The following is a 16,446-nucleotide window of genomic DNA, read 5'->3' as shown; positions in this document are numbered from 1 at the left end:
TGTATCTTTTTCATTTAAACTGAAAATTACCATAATAATGACACTACAATCAAAGCAAAATTAGTATGTACATGGAAGTTAATAAAATCCTTATTCACGTCATTACGAAATCGCTGTCAGTTATATTTCAATCATTTAAAATCTAATTTAAAGTTATATCAACAACTATGAATTAGTTTTTAAATGATTGAAGCATAAATGATAGTGATTTCGTAACGATATGAATAAGAATTTTATTCTTTATTTCAATATATCAATTTTTCTTTGAACGCAACGTTATTATTATGATAATTTTCGGTTTCCATGAAGAAAAATAAATTAGAACATGTAAAAATAAATTAGAAAATGTAAAAGTAATCACAGAAAAGTGAAAGTTGTACACTTTTATGTAAAAGAAATTTCTATATTAGAAAAATCTAACGATTTTTAAGAAGAAGCATGATCGCCTGCAGCTTCCAACTGTTCGTTCTCGACTATGTCAGCTTCTCGGCAGCTATCAAGACGTTCAATCGCGTGTACCAAATGTTTCTTCAACTTGCTGAATTCTTTGGTGGACGTCATTTTAGTTAACGTCGTGGGCTTCGTATCCAGATGACTCGTGGATTTTCTCGAAGTGGATCGTAGAAAAGCGCTCAGGCTGACATCAGCGATTTCTTCCCAGTCCTGAGGAATCGATCGAACGAATATTTATCGGAAAAAAAAAAAGAAATAGAAGAAAACAGCACCGGCACATTGCGATTACAATGTAAACAATATTTCTTTATGAACGACAGCACAAACTGGCCAATCTATATTCCTTCCAAATGATTAATCGAAATTATATTTTTAATAGTCGGACATATTTTAGCCACTTATTGTTAGAACGAAGAGATTGAATTGCGGGTCGCCATAATACTTACGAGTTCGTCGCACAGCTGCGGATCGAATCCGATCGCGGCTTCGAGCATCGCGTACTTATCGTCGTTTACATTGAGCCTCAACAACAGGAGCAGTAACCTCATGACGCACCGCAGACCGTGGCCGGCGCGTTCCCGTTCCTGCAACAACCCAATTACTGCGTTACATCACGCCGCATTGACGGACTGCACGTCGCCAATTTGTCCGGATAATGCGAACCGAGATTTAGGTCAGGAATTGAAACCAGTAATTTTTTGACGAGGTCAGGCACTCCTTTTTAATTTTTTTTTCTTTTACATTTATTAACTGTTTATATTTTCTACAATATATTAAAGAAGTCAAAACGATTTTAATTGATATTAGAATAGATTGTTAGTAGTCCTCATTAGAATATTCTTCGACAGGTCGATTTTTTTAGTACGAAAGTATACCTAAATACTCGCTCGTTAACGTTAACTTCATTTACAACATATTCCCGCAACAGTGGATGGAGATATTACTCTCGTATTTGTTACTTTCTCCGGGATTAATAAATTATTAATAAATTATTATTAATAAATTATTTTAATTTAATTTCTCGATCGTTCTCAGCATGTCGGCTGATGGATTAACTTGATGGTTCCTTATAGAATCCAAATATACAAAGAAGATGGAAAGAAACTGATTTTGAAGATTATGAAATTATAAAGTAAATACATATCGATAATTTTATGTTTGCCTGCACTGAAAAAATTATTAAATCTTAATAAATATTTGTTTGATTAGTAAGTATTTACTAATTATTTGATACAAAGATTATTAATTTAATTTAGCTGCCATTTTTATTGAGTAAACATTTATTTACTGTAAACTGTTTACTTACAATTAATACTATTCAAAGAATTATGTATTAAAGTTATGTATTAAGGTTAAAATTGTTTTTTCAATTTAATTTTATGACACCGAAACGATCCTTCCTGTGTCGTTGTCCCTTACCCTTTATTATCTACCTAAATATGGCTCTCCCGCATATCGTGCGGATCGACATCGAATTCCCTTTCCTGGAATGCCATAAATCTCGCAAATAATAAGCCACTCGAAAGCGACAAGAGGGATCGAGTAACGATCACGAGCACGTTGATATAGTTTCGCGAAACCGCCATTGCATCGGTGCGATTGCCATCTCCGCTTCCAGATCGGCGCGCGATAAGACGTGGCGTACTCTATCGACCGCGATCGGTTCCGACCGTCAAGTGGTTCGCGTGTTTTATATTGCCGAGATTATGGTCGCCGCTCGCCATCGTTGTCAGCGTTGGGTGAATAAACGGAGGCAACTGCAGCGGACAACGTGCGCGACTTGCGAGCATTATCGAGCAGGTTCTGAGACTACATTTCAGTTGTAGTATTGGTTGAGAATATATTCATTACAATTTTCTGACGAGAATGCATAGAAATCGTAACTAGAGATTCTTTCCATTAATTACAAGTATATAACAGAAATACAAATTTTTATACTAACTTCGACTTCAGAAAACAATTTAAACCAATTAAAGATCAAATTTTGTTGCCATATTTTTAATAACAACGAATTCTTACTGTTTTATTATTAAAAAATATTAAGATAGTGCAAGATTTAATCTTTTTAATGTAACAAATAGATTACAAATAATACTAACTGCATAGGTAAAAATGACTAAAAGCGTGCTTTAAAAATAGTCAAAACTGTTTCAACAATTTTACGATAAATCTTACGAAATTAGATTTACGTTGAACGTACTTTACGTTCAACGTACATCTGATTAAAGGCTAAGATAGATCTCCGAACGAGTTCGCTGTAAAGAGAAAAGGATCAGTTGTAGGAGGGTTGGACATTGGTCAATTACCACTCGTGCGATCGCGAGATCGTCCAGAAGCGCGAAGATCGCACGATAGGTCGACTCCAAGAGGAACGGCAGTCCGGTCGTGCCCAGAGACCGGGTATTTCGCTCTCTCACGGCACGCAGCATCCTCCTCTCGATGTTTCTCAACTGGGTCGACAGTAGCTTGATCTCACTCTGTACTTGCGAACAAAAAAGTATGCTGAGGAAGAGAGAAACGAGTGTAATTAATCGATAGTAACAACGATGTTAATGAATTGGACGCCGCCAATGCCGTCAGCATCGTCAATTGACTGCGAAAAACTGACCTCAAATCTTATGGGAGCGACAAAATTAGAAGCTTTTAAGAGAAAAAGAGAGGGGGGGGGGGGCTAAATAAAGAAAATAAAAATTCTAAGAATTCTCATACATACAGAATATTGTATAGATCTTTACATGGAAATGCTTAGCTTATCAAAGCTCCAGTTTTTTTACAAGATGGAAGTCGAAATTAAAATTGAAGCTTTAATAAAAAGACGAGAGAAGGGCAAATATTTAGCAATTGGATTTTGAATTAAAAATAAAATAATATTACATATCTTATCTTAAATCAAAGATATAAATAAATAATTACAATTAGAAGCAACTTATTATGTTTATAATTACATTTAGTGTAATACGTGTTTGTATACATGAATGTATTTCTTTAAACTATTTGATCATTGTATATCAAAATTAAAAAGATATAGTTTGCATAAAAGACTTATTTAAATAAATTACCGCGATTTTGTCCACCTTCTGACGACTATGATAATGTGCCTCCATCTGAGACTGTATTAGCTGTATGTGATTTTGCGCGATGGCGGTCGTAAAGTTTCCGGTGGCCTTGTCTTTGAGTCTATTCATCAGCTGCTGTACCACCAAGGCCATCGAAAGTCCGTCATTTGATTGCACTCGATATCGATTGCTGGTAGCGCCGGAAACAATTGTCACCACACTGCCAGTTTGCAAGTGCTGCAAGCCAAGTACGTTCCAATTTTTCCTCTGTACTTCTCCTGTAAACTCTGCGAAGAATTATCGCGATTAAAATTTTGTCGCAAATTTCTCACATAATTTCAGGAGAAAACAATTAAATAAGAAAATTCAATTATTCAGTTAATTAATTCAGATGATTTTTACTAAGAGAAAAAAACTAAATTTTAATAAATATTTATTTGGATAATGCCAGATGAATATTTATTAAATGTAAACATATTTGGTAGAAGAATCAAACCATTAGTTTGATTTAACCGTTATTATTTTTTATTTAGCAAATATTTATTTTCTGTAAATAAATATTAGTACTCTTCAAACAATTATTTATTAAGATCTAGTATATTTTTCTCTCAATGTATTTTTTCATTATTATCTTTATTTAGCGTTTGACGACCTAAACAATTAATATTTAATTTTAACAATATGCAATAAATGTTTAAACTTCTTGTAATTATTTAAAAAATAGCTTAAATTTATTAAAACGTTTTTTATGATAGAAATTACAATTGAAAATTCTGGGATATCATTTGTGTAAGATTTGAAACAAGACATTGATACTTTTATGATATTTTTTATTCTTGGCGGTTTCATGGGAGGGAAGGAATTCACTTAACGAGAATTTTACCGACTTTAAATTACGAATCTACCAGGTGTGCGAGGCTTAAAGTCGAGGGGCCGATAAAAGGAAGAAAATGTGCCATGATTGAAGAGGTTCGAGTAAGGTCCCTGAGGCCCGCGATGTCTGATTATCGTATTAGATGGGCCGAGATGCCGCATGTTTAAACCACGAACGAGAGAGACTGGATTCCTTAATATCGCCGTTCGCAAACGAGACATCCTAATTCTCTATCCACAATTTCCTAGCCCGTAATTTCCGACGGGGAACAACGGGGGGAAATACGAGTGGAAATAAAAAAGATCCGTGAGATTTTGGGGAATCCTTTACGACGATGGGACCAGCAGGGCGGCAACACAAAGCTGCCGTCTATAATGTCACATATGAAAACAACCAATTTCTCCATGACTCATATATCGATGACATTCATAAGAATTGTACATTATATTTAGATATCAATTGCATTTCTTTATCGAATTGATGATATAATTGCGACAATATCATATAACTTATACATACATATATCTATTTCATTAAAGATGATACGTATTGTCACTTTGTGACACACACATGAAGTTTTAAGAATATATATAATTTTATCAATTACGTCACACTATTTCTCTATGATAAATATAAAGATATAAACTCAAATCCTCAGAGAGAACTATTTGAATCTCAATATAATGCAATATTTGTAGTACACAATTTTTACAAGTTAAAATTTTAATTAAATCTAATAGGGGGGGGGGGTTGTAATAATGTTGTTGTATGAAACCACAGAAAAATTTCTCGGCAATAGATTCGAGGGGAATAATTTTATCGCGATTGCAGACCTGGTTATGAAAGACGAGAGAGGTAAGGGAGTATTATAAACGACGGTGCCGATAGATTTACCGGGAAACAGTTGGCTAAAAGCCACAAGGGACTCGCTGCATTTGATAGTCGCCGTGAAGGTGGATGTGTTCTCGGGTGGGCAGGCCCTCAGCATCATTTTCAGGGGTAGTTGAGTCGTCTTCTGAAGTACGCGTAGGCTCCCATGATCCGCAGTCTCGTAGCTCGCCGTGATTCTCACGTCCGATGATATCGCCGGTAAATCCATCGTTGGGTAAATCATTGCGCGCAGAACGTGCCTGTCACCTTCGCATGATCAATTAGCGAAGTGACATACTTAACGAATTAGCCGCTATTATTGACATTCTACAGCAATTCTGTCAATTCTTTTGATTATAAGAAATAGAAAAAAAGTAAGTATCATTGCGTGAAGAATATATCTTTTTCCAACAGCGTCATTCTATTTTTCGCGTTTTAATTTTATTCTGAAACTGCTATTTTCTTGTTCGAGTCTTTGCGCCATAAATATGTAACTTTACGTGACTTGCTTACAAAGGTTAGTAATAACGTGGCGATCCTTGTCGGCGACGAATGGCTTCGAGACGTCCACGCATACTTGAACATCGCGAAGCGTCATGTACGTGGACAATTCTATGGTGATCCTGCACATTAAATTACGATCCTCCGAGTCGTCCTTACTGTCGTCCTGGTTTCCGCGTGGACAGGGTTCCAGATCCGCAGATACGGTCACGGATATAATCAGCTCAGCGTCCATGGTGACATCGCTGAGTTGATTGCCTTATAATTTTGATTATAAAATAATTAATGTCTGTAATAAAAGTCGATATATTTACATATATTCGGTTCTTATTATATTTTAAGATCAAGATAATCATCTTAAGTAATGTCTTAAGATGCTGATATCCTCTGATTGGATTTGTGACATCTTAAGATTGTATTTAAGACGATCTTATATACGAGAATCGATTATGAATATCAGCCAAAGAACTAAATTTTAATTATAGGTGATTTAGACTTTGAAGAGATTCTTGATAGACGATTTATTCTTTATATCGCTAATGATTGTTTTAGGTATATTGATGATTCATATTATGTTCATACCGGAAGCCTTATTTTTCTTCGCTAATTTACGCAGCTCTATGAGCTCATCTTCGGCGGCCACGTAATCGTAACCGCGACGATGCAGAGGAGGCGCGATAAATAACGACGGTTCCGAGCCTAAGTAACAAGCCTCCAGCTGGCCCTCTTCGGAAAGAATGACGATCACTCCATCTAAGTGCTAAAAAAAGAAATATTAAACTCTAGATTACAGTTGCATTGCAAAAGAAAAAAATCAACCCTAAATTGGTCAAAGAAACTGTAGGTAAAAAAAAGGAACTGCGGGAGACCTGGAATGGCCTGTACATCATAGTTATTATCCTGCGGATGTGCAAAAGCAATATGAGAGCTAAATTAAAGACCTGCTCGTAAAAGTGATCTGACCTTTCAGATTAAAAATTAAAGTAATTCGAGTACGGTGGTATACTTTTCATCTTTTTACCTATTTTATTACTAATTACAAACTTTATTTCTCTTCATTTTAGAGAAAAATGCATTAGATCGTTTTTTTTTTGCATGTGAAACTTCAGTTCAAGCGCTTAGTTTATAACAGGTTCTTTTCATAACAGCAAGCTGAAAGGCTATTTCTGCTTTTGTCATTACGCGAGATAAGATAAAAATAATCATTCGTCGCTATTTTCATACGTCCGGCTGATTTAGGCGTTTTCTAAGCGTTTTTCTCATGTCGATGCGGAACAGCTCCAGTTGCCGCGACGATAGTTCGCTGATTAACGAATCGGAGTTCTCGGTATTAAGCTAATTAGCCAGCAATTCGCGCGCTCTGTGTCCTCCGGAAAGACAACAATGGTAACCTTGCTGGCCGCGTGCTAGCTGTGGCAGGACGATAAGATAAAACCAGGGTGATAATTGCCGACTCTTCATCCTTCCCTGCACTCTTGCGGTTTTTTCCTTTCCCGGTCTTTCATTGGCGACGCCGATGATAAAAGCCTTGAATGTTTCTTTCGATCGTCATTGCCACGTTAGCTCTTCGCTTTTATCTTCACTTCTTTTTTTCTTTCGTTTTGCGGTTTCAAAAATTCTTAAATGAGAACAATCCATAAGATGGTCAAACGTGTTCTCAAACAATTTGATTATCGTTTTATATATGTGTTGACATTTGACACGATCTTCACAGACAGATAAAAGAAAAAACATAACTGTAATTTATAATTAACTTTGAATCTATAGCGAAAGACAGATAATATTTCCGTAAAATTTTTAGTGAAAAATTTTACTTTCATATAATAGTTTCTATATAATTGTATGTACATTATTAAATTTCGAGATACATTTTGCTTTATAATGTTTAGAGAATCTTAGGAGGAAAAACAAAATGTATAAGTTTCACAAGATTTGTTGTTATAGAAGCTCAAGATTGTTCTACTCTTCGTTAACTTCTTTAAAATGTGGAATAGAAGTTACATCAAAGAGGCTTCCGATAACAAGGACACGATAGATCCGTGCCTGACATAACGTTGTCAGAGAAACAACGGCTGGCGGTGCTGATAGTGCGACACGGAAGAGGATACACCGATATGGCGAAGGTCTCGGCTCGCTTCTTTGTCAAATGTCATCGGCTTTGATTGCGGACTATCGTGGTGAATGTATGTAGATATATGCTCCATCGAGGTCTTCTTTCTTTCTTTCTGTTTCATTCCTTTTTCTAAAAGGAATTCTCCCATATTTTCTATGTGTCACTATCCAATATCCGGATAAGACAACCTTTCGAAAACTGATTATTTTTTATTTCAGTCTTTTCTCATTGGCAAAGTTACCTTGTCAGAAACAATATATCGACCATTTGTTATGTTGCTATACCATTTCAATGCTATTAGAAATGAAATGATAAAATAAAAAGTCTGAATAGGCCAATAAATTAATGTGATCTCTTTGCTACGAACTTATAACCGAAGTTCTTCTTTTTAAAAAAAGTATATCAATTGTTATGTGTATAATATTATTACTTATTGCAAGATGATTAAACAAAAAATTGATTTATCCATTGTAAATATATAACGTACATGAAGTGTGTGAAAAAATTGTAATGTAATATTAAATAAATTTAATGTTATATTTAATGTTATTAATTTAATGTTATGTTACAAATTAAACTTTTAGTGTAACAATTATTGATCGTAACACTTATTAATAATAGGAAACTGTTATGATATTAAACCTTGCTATTTCAAATAATCAAGAAAAATTATTGGTTTCTTTTAAATTTTTTTTCTCAAATGGCGCTATACTATATAATATTTTGAGGTGCCGCATCAAGCAAGAATACAAATATAGGCATTATGCAATTGATTACCTGAAAATGCGCTCGAGTTACAGCAACCGGAGTAAAAGGTAACTGAGCTGACCATCTAAGAGTCGTGCCCTCGTAAATCATCAGGGTGTTCGTGTCAGCGATTACAAGCACCATCAACTTGCCATCCGGTTCTATAAGTATCGCACTCAATTAACACACATTTATCTTCTATTTATTAAAATAATTAATTAGGCGTGTCGCATCGCGCGTCAACTATACTAGTCAATTATACCTAATCACACGGTTTTCTCTAATTTGTTCATATTCTTGTTCTTATTCTTGTTTTTTCTTTCTTCGAGAAAAAATGTTTTGATGAGATCAAAATTTAATATACTTTTTTCTTTTTCTTTTTCTTTTCTCGTCGAGTTTTTAAGTCTATCGTCAATTACCTATCACGAAAGGTTGAAAACAGAGTGCCTTGTACTCGAGCCTTTTCGAGTATTTCAGAGTGACGCAATTGTCTTTCAAACAATACAGACTTTTCTCGCCGAGTATGAGAATCCCGACTTCGAAGCTGCTCAAAATAACGGCATCGATGTCGAGAACGGCTTCCCCGATATTGTAAGTCCAGTCCGGTTCTAAGTTCTTTGATTCTTCCGAGCGATCCTTACTGCCAAATTCCGCCATACTCTTATACCTGCGTAAAAAATATACAGATCTACGTATGTAAAATCTCATTTTATTTACTAGTGCAAATTATATAAATCACGCGTCAAATTTTGGAAATATGAGAAAATATAAATTTCTGAAATAATTTTTTTTGCATTACTGCTTTTATCGTCACAACTTTGCTAGAATATAAATCAAATTATCAATAAATAATTTTGATAATTATTACAAATAATTAGGGATAATACTAAAGAATGTGATATATTATATTTTTCTTATTAAAGTTCTAGAGTGACTTTTAAATCCTTTGGCAATAAAAAGCTTTTCTTCCATTACTGTTGCGAATCTAATGATAGTGAACTGTATATCTTTCCATTCGTCCTCTCAGCTCATAATCCTGAAAGACGAGGCTGTAATCCGATATATCGCGGCCGTGTTATCTGCACCGGCAGGTGTTCATTGACGGGCTACTTGGAATGGCATAGTGGAACAACCTGCCTGTAGCATTCGAGGATCCACGAGGAGCTTGGCGTTACGAAGATGTCGTTCCGCGAAATGTAGACGATCGGCTCTGGCAGCAACCGATTCCTGAGAACCAGACTGAAGGTGGGAGTCTCTTGCTCGTAAAAGAGAAGCGTGCCATCCAGGCACTGAATGCAAAGGAAGTCTCTACCCCGCACGCCACCAAACGGTCCCGTCGTCAAGGACGCCGGAAATCGCGGTAGCAAATGCTCGTAAGCAATTTCCAGGTCGCAATGGTTCCCTGCAAGAGTAATAAGAAATAATGATTAAATTAAATCAGTTTAGATAAAAACTTAAAATTGATAATCGATATTAAAATCAGAAAAACTAAAATTTTTAAATTTGTCAAGTTACAAAATTTATTTTATTATTTTAATTTAATCAAAAAGAATTGATTTAGGTTCAATTCTACTAATATAAAATTTATTTTATAGAGAATATTATTTACTTTAATCTTGATTTAATTTTAAGAAATAGAAAAAAATAAGTTAGAATTAGAAAATGATAGCAAGTTAAACCGAGAGTTAAAATTAATCTTACATTAATGGAACCTGAATCTTAATTTTAAATTTAATCTTGATTTAATTTTAAGAATTAGAAAAAAAATAAGTTAGAATTAGAAAATGATAATAAGTTAAACCGAGGGTTAAATCTTACATTAGTAGAACCTTAATCTCGTGATAAACTCGTGATGAACTACTTTTCAGATTTATTATTTTTCACTATATTTATAATTTCTTATCTATTTCCAAATTTTAACAACAAATTTATTAAGTTCTTGTAATAAACTTTTTAACAAAAAGTTTGTTGTCAATTGTAACAACAATCTTTATTCTTTATCCATATTCTTTTTCGCTAGTGCTTATTGGAATTATTAAATACATCACAACGCGGCTTAAGAATCTATTTATCACGCATTACGTAATGTTTATGAATACATTCGAAGGAATGTGTTTCTTGAATTTTTTTAATCGCAAGGACGACATTTGTCTAAGAACTAATAAGAAAGTCGCCCCGCATTTTTGCCAAGAGAAACAGTTTTTTCTTTGATATTAAATCAAGCCGATTATGTAGACATATGTGTATATATCGCAGTTAATTGAAGAAATAAATATGCGAGACGGATGTGCGAGCTCAAGCTGCGCTAGACAAGCGGCTCGAGACTCGAGACGGCGAACAATCGCGATTCCTGTCTGTATATATAGGTCAGACCGCATTCATCGTCGTCGTTTGAACGTCCGGACGAGAGCGATCAGTGTTTTGCTGAGTATATATATATATATCACAACGGCAGTGTTATAATGAACGGCAGTGCCATAAAAAGTGAGCGCAAAATACAGACAAATACGTTCCCTTTATTCAGATGACGTAAATAAAAAAAGAAAACAAAGAAATAATGAATGATTGAAAATAAAAAATAGAACAATAAACAAATTTAAAAACAATATTACAAACACCACTACGCAAGGTCTTATGAGCGAAACAATATATAGATTTATTAAATATAAAAAGAACAAACTCAAAATATATTATAAACGTTTCGATCTTAATTAGACCATCTTCAGTATTTTTTTATAATAAATTTTATAATAAATAATTGAATTCAAACCAAGATGTTATCGTAATTATCGCGTTGGCGTTAAAAAATAGAAAATCTAAAATAAAAAGAAATGATTATATTCTTATTACATTGAAATTAAGGAGAAAAGAGAGAGAGGGGGACACAGGAAAGAGAAGAGAATGGAATATTTTTATTTGAAAATTATATGAGAGAAGGGAAAAATATAAATTACAAGTATTCAAACTTTGATGACGCAAATAAAATCCATTTTTAACCAAACGAATAAAATGTTACAATTATCTTTTACAACGTTAAATTTGGACGTTAATTAATTAATATACATATAAAATGTCTTAATTTGAAGTTTAAGAACTTGATTTCGTATTTCGTTTCATCACGGAAAATATTTATTAAAGAAAGATTTTGTTATGAAAATGTAAAAATAATATGAAAATTGGTGGCGCCTACTTGGCGTCAGGAAGTAGACGCAACGTCTTTAATGATATTACGAAAGAAGTGAATCAGACAGTCGCAACTTATGCATGTGAAAATAACTAGCGTGTAATTTGCGTTTTCTCGTGTGAGCGTGCGATCGGAGCGGAAATCAATTGTGGACAGTTTTTCATCGAGGGAAATAATCGTTCTTGCTTTGCGTTCCGCACCCCGCCAGGAATCGCGCGCTTCACGCGCTCGAAAGAAATATACGCATTCGACGACGTAATGTGTTCGACGTCGTAACGGCGCTCGCGAATTATTACGAAACGCTCAGTTGTTATTGCTGCGTCTAATATCGGTTGGACTTAACGAGATACTAGCTCGAGGCGCCTCTCTCAATCCTGGATCGAGGCTGCGAAAGCAGTCTTTAACATCGGAACGGCTGAACCGGTCATTTTTACCAGTAAAATTTTTATCAGCCATAAAGACTATCTTTAAGCGGTAAACAAAGTTAATTTTATTCCGATTTGATATATTAATAGTAGAAACTGTAAAGAAGGAAAAATGATTTTTCATGGATTGTATATCAAATATATAAAATACACGTAAAGAATTTTTCATAATAGTATGCAATATAAAGTATATAATTTGATATTTTTTATGAACTATGTATGATACGGAAATTATTTTAAATTGTAACATTATTATATATTGTATCTTACCGTAACAGTATTATTATATCACATATTAGATGAAGATTGTGTAAGTTTTTAATGATCAAATCTATATTCCGATCTATGTGTATTTCCCTGCGGCGATCATGTGATTTTCCACATTATTTGTAGAATCGCGTAGATTGTTAATATTAATGGATAAATGTTCTTCACATAACATTCTAGGGTCAAAATTGTCTGATCCGACTCCTCGATCTTTCAAAGACATTTTAATTTCAAATTGCATGAGGAAAACCTGCATCAGTCAAGGCGGAAATTAAAAAAATTTTTCTAGAGTTATGTAAATCGCTGTAGACGGAAAAAATGTCGAGAAGTGCGTACTTTATGACGTCGTATTCGAGTACATCGTATGTACTCAAGTTTTCGATTGGTCAAGATTATGAGCGAGACTGCGCGATGCGTTTTCGTACTTTGATACGCGATATCATACGATTAGGCGATTAGCATAAACACACATAAATCCATATTCATGCTTCATATTCAATGCTAAATACATTTAAATATATATTTTATTCGTCTCACATAAAAAGAAATTTTAACTTTGAAAGAGACCGATAAACGAATGCTTAGGGAGGATAATTTTTAATATCAGATGTAATACTTTAATTTTTGGAATTAAATACGACGCCACCAGAAGTTTAATATTTTAAGTTTTCATTATTTTCTATGAAAAAAAAATTTTTAATTAGTTTCTCATCTCTCGAGATGTTGTAGAATATTATAATAATCGATATATTCGTCAAAATTTGAAAGTAACAGTACAAGTTACAGTCTAATAACGATTTTTTTCATGTAATACTCGATAAATTGCTTCTCAATTTTCTTAATTGTATACATTTTAATTCGCAGCCGCTTCAATTATGAAGATGATTCGCAAATGTATGTTATACATTTTTGTACAACAAAAAAAAAACGATGCGGTGTCAGCTTTGCAACTTGTATACAAGTTGCTGTTGATATCGCACGAAAATCATTCCGAGATATCGTCGACGAGACGCGCACGTTTCCATCTCTCATCGCCGAGGATCTTTGCGGGAATAATTTAGCGCGCTTGTGATACTCGTTAGCCTACACCGCTCGCGGTTATTTTATCTACGCAGCCAGAACTGGCTCTTGGAAGATGGGTCTATAGCTTCAAACCCTGAGGGCTTCTTCAAGATCAAACGAAAAATAATAATTACACGTTCCCCTCTTCCTAAATATATATAAATTACACATTGAACTCAAGAATTATAATAGTAGTAATAATAATACAATGTAACGGTAATGAGAGCAACAAAAATTAAAATATCTACACTTAAAAAAATGATGTATCAACATTATCTTAATTGAAAATAATTTTGTTAATTCAATAACATCATTAATGAAACAAATATATTTCCTCTTGTTTTAATAAAATTTCATTTATTTCATTAATCCTGTTGTTAAATCAACGAGATTATTTTTAATTAAAATAATGTTGTTGAAACAACTTTTTTTTTTCAGTATCTAATAATGACAACTATATTAGTAATTGTAATATAATTAATTGTTGTAGTCAATAAGAGATACTAATATAAGGAGAGATACTAATATAAGGTGACATTACAAGACATGTATAATGAAATAGAAATACGTACATGTAATGCTCGACATGTTCTATCCATATATACTTTGTTGCAAAATCTAATTAATGAAGCATATTTAAGTCAGGTTTCTTGCGAGAATTTCAATTAGACCTATACACGAGGTCCTCACGATCATTCGATCTTATTAGTCGTTATATATCTGTGCTGGCATCTCTTCCGACTGTTCTATTGTACGATTATTACCATAACATTGAAATTCATATTTCGATAACACGCGGCGTACTGTGATTCTGATGTTCAATTAAAAGAAGAGAAAAATTATAACGGAGAATACAGATTTCCTTCAATGATAATTGCTTAATTTCTACCTTTGTTAAGTGTAACGTGCATATCTTCAGTTAAGACGAAACAATGATTTATTTTCTATACGGAAAGAATGTGCTAAAGTATTCTAAGATATTATCAGTATATCTAAAAATTTAGCTAAATACAAATAAAAAATAATTTTGTTAGATTATTAAAATAATTATATAAAATGTTTTAATAATTGTTGCTAAAATATCAAAACTTTTTAGGCTCATTACATTTTAGCATCCTACACAATTAATTTAATGGTCCAACAAAATTATTTTTGGATCTGTAACTAAACTTTTATATATTTCAAAATTATAATTCCATAAACACACCACTCTTTAAAACGTATTATTTAATAATAAGAAGAAATACATAATTCATAATAATTAATAATTAATAATAATTAATAAGAAAAGACTTATATAGTTAAGTATTAAATTAAAGATGAATTATAATAAAAATGTGTTCGAATAGAATTTTAATTTGTTATGATTTAATATAATAATGTATATTTTTAATGTATATTATAATATAATAATGTATATTCTGATACAAACCGTGCTCAACGGAACCTTGACTCAAAATTATGCTGTAAATGACAAGTTTTTTTGGTGTCAGTATTGCGAGTCGAGTATCTGATGAGCCTCTGAAACAAATTAGTATCGATGTAATCGATATCAATAAAAATATAACATTTAAACAAACGACGATGTTGCAAAGTGCATTTATTAAAGATAATTTTTTAACAGAATGATTTTAGTTTAAAATTTTAAATAACATTCTAAAGTTCTAACGAGACATTAATTGATAAATTTCTTCATATTTATTTTTAGCATCTGTGTAATTTATCTAATTTCATTCACAATTATATATCAAACATAATTTAACATATTATTTAAATAATATCATGCGTGTATATTAATTGGTAATTTTAGCATGCACATGAAACGAATCTTTGTAAAATTTTATCTATTATCTATTTATTCTTTCTTTAATTGTTACATTTTTAAAATTTTAAATTTACATTTTTATAAATTAAATTTAAATTAATTTTATTTTATCGTAATTGATTTGAATTGAAATTATTTCTTGTTGTTTTGGCTTTCACAAAAATTTTCATCACAAGGTCATGCATTTCAGAGTTAAAAACGTGCAATTCTTCATTCGACGTCAATAATCCTTTCACTTCATAAATCTCACGATCTCACTTACGAGACGAATTTGCCCGCCTTCATGTCGATGATACAGTCGCTGATTTGTGTCTCGACGATCAAATCCGAGGACTTGTAACCGCTAGGCGACTTGGTCTCTTCTATCCATTGCGAGAACGGGCTATATATTCGGAGGTAGCCGCTGTGGCTGCCAATGACAATGATGTCCTTTCGGTCAGCGCCGAACAATGGCGTGATCAGCAAGCTGTGTTTATCGAAAGATTCATTCACTCCGCATTGCGTTCTCCACCATTCATTTGTCTTGAACAACGACATTTCCAAAATGTTTCAAGAATTTGGTAGCATCGTGACACGGACAAAGACAAAATGCAACTAAACACTAGGGGTTTACACGACGGTGGTTGCTATGACAACTTTTGTTTATAGCAACGCGTCGCCACAACAAGTCGGCGTCTCGAAGCTTGGAGCTAAAGCTAATCAAAGACGCAACAAAATTGTAGTGTAACTCCACATTATCTAAATCGTGAATGTCGAAGTATATGCGTATTACAGGTATCAGCAACTTACTCTAAATTAGTCTAAATGGCACATGATTTTCTTAAGCTTCAAAACGGGTCTATGATACGAAAGAAATATACTTACTTGCTTATTTAGGATATTTAATTTCCGATTCAGCGATTTATTAAATTTTTTTATTTAGAGTTTTTAATAATTTTAAAAATTTTGATCTATTACAAAAATTTAATTGATTAAAAATATTCAATTCCCATTCAGCTATTCATCTTTTTTAGCTTATAATTTTTAATATTTCAAAACCTTCGACATTTTAACATTGTCATTGTTTTAG

At 33.1% G+C, this 16,446-nt stretch overlaps 1 protein-coding gene across 1 annotated transcript; it reads right to left on the bottom strand.

Annotated features, from left to right (window-relative positions):
* Positions 1–426: 426 nt before the first annotated feature.
* LOC105627223 (protein PTHB1) lies at positions 427–15,914 on the bottom strand. Its single transcript, XM_012208510.1, has 12 exons — positions 15,640–15,914; positions 14,985–15,073; positions 9,752–10,016; positions 9,034–9,281; positions 8,645–8,775; positions 6,337–6,514; positions 5,767–6,012; positions 5,278–5,520; positions 3,513–3,796; positions 2,760–2,930; positions 900–1,037; positions 427–663 (listed from the first exon to the last, which is right to left on the bottom strand). The coding sequence occupies exons 1-12, from the start codon at positions 15,912–15,914 to the stop codon at positions 427–429; spliced, it is 2,505 nt and encodes an 834-aa protein (XP_012063900.1).
* Positions 15,915–16,446: the final 532 nt, after the last annotated feature.

This window comes from Atta cephalotes, assembly GCF_000143395.1.
Source record: "Atta cephalotes unplaced genomic scaffold scaffold00008, whole genome shotgun sequence".
In the NCBI taxonomy this organism is placed as follows: domain Eukaryota; kingdom Metazoa; phylum Arthropoda; class Insecta; order Hymenoptera; family Formicidae; genus Atta; species Atta cephalotes.
Note: the sequence above shows the minus strand (reverse complement) of the source record. Positions and strands in the feature narration are given on the sequence as shown.

What these genes read in the sequence shown, in the direction of transcription:
- LOC105627223 (XM_012208510.1), bottom strand. Translation starts at nt 15,914, where the DNA reads ATGTCGTTGTTCAAGACAAATGAATGGTGGAGAACGCAATGCGGAGTG. An exon ending in TCAAGGTTCCGTTGAGCACG is followed by an intron (nt 10,017 to 14,984) that starts GTTTGTATCAGA and finishes TTACTCTTGCAG; the next exon opens with GGAACCATTGCGACCTGGAA. An exon ending in TTTTCAACCTTTCGTGATAG is followed by an intron (nt 8,776 to 9,033) that starts GTAATTGACGAT and finishes CGATACTTATAG; the next exon opens with AACCGGATGGCAAGTTGATG.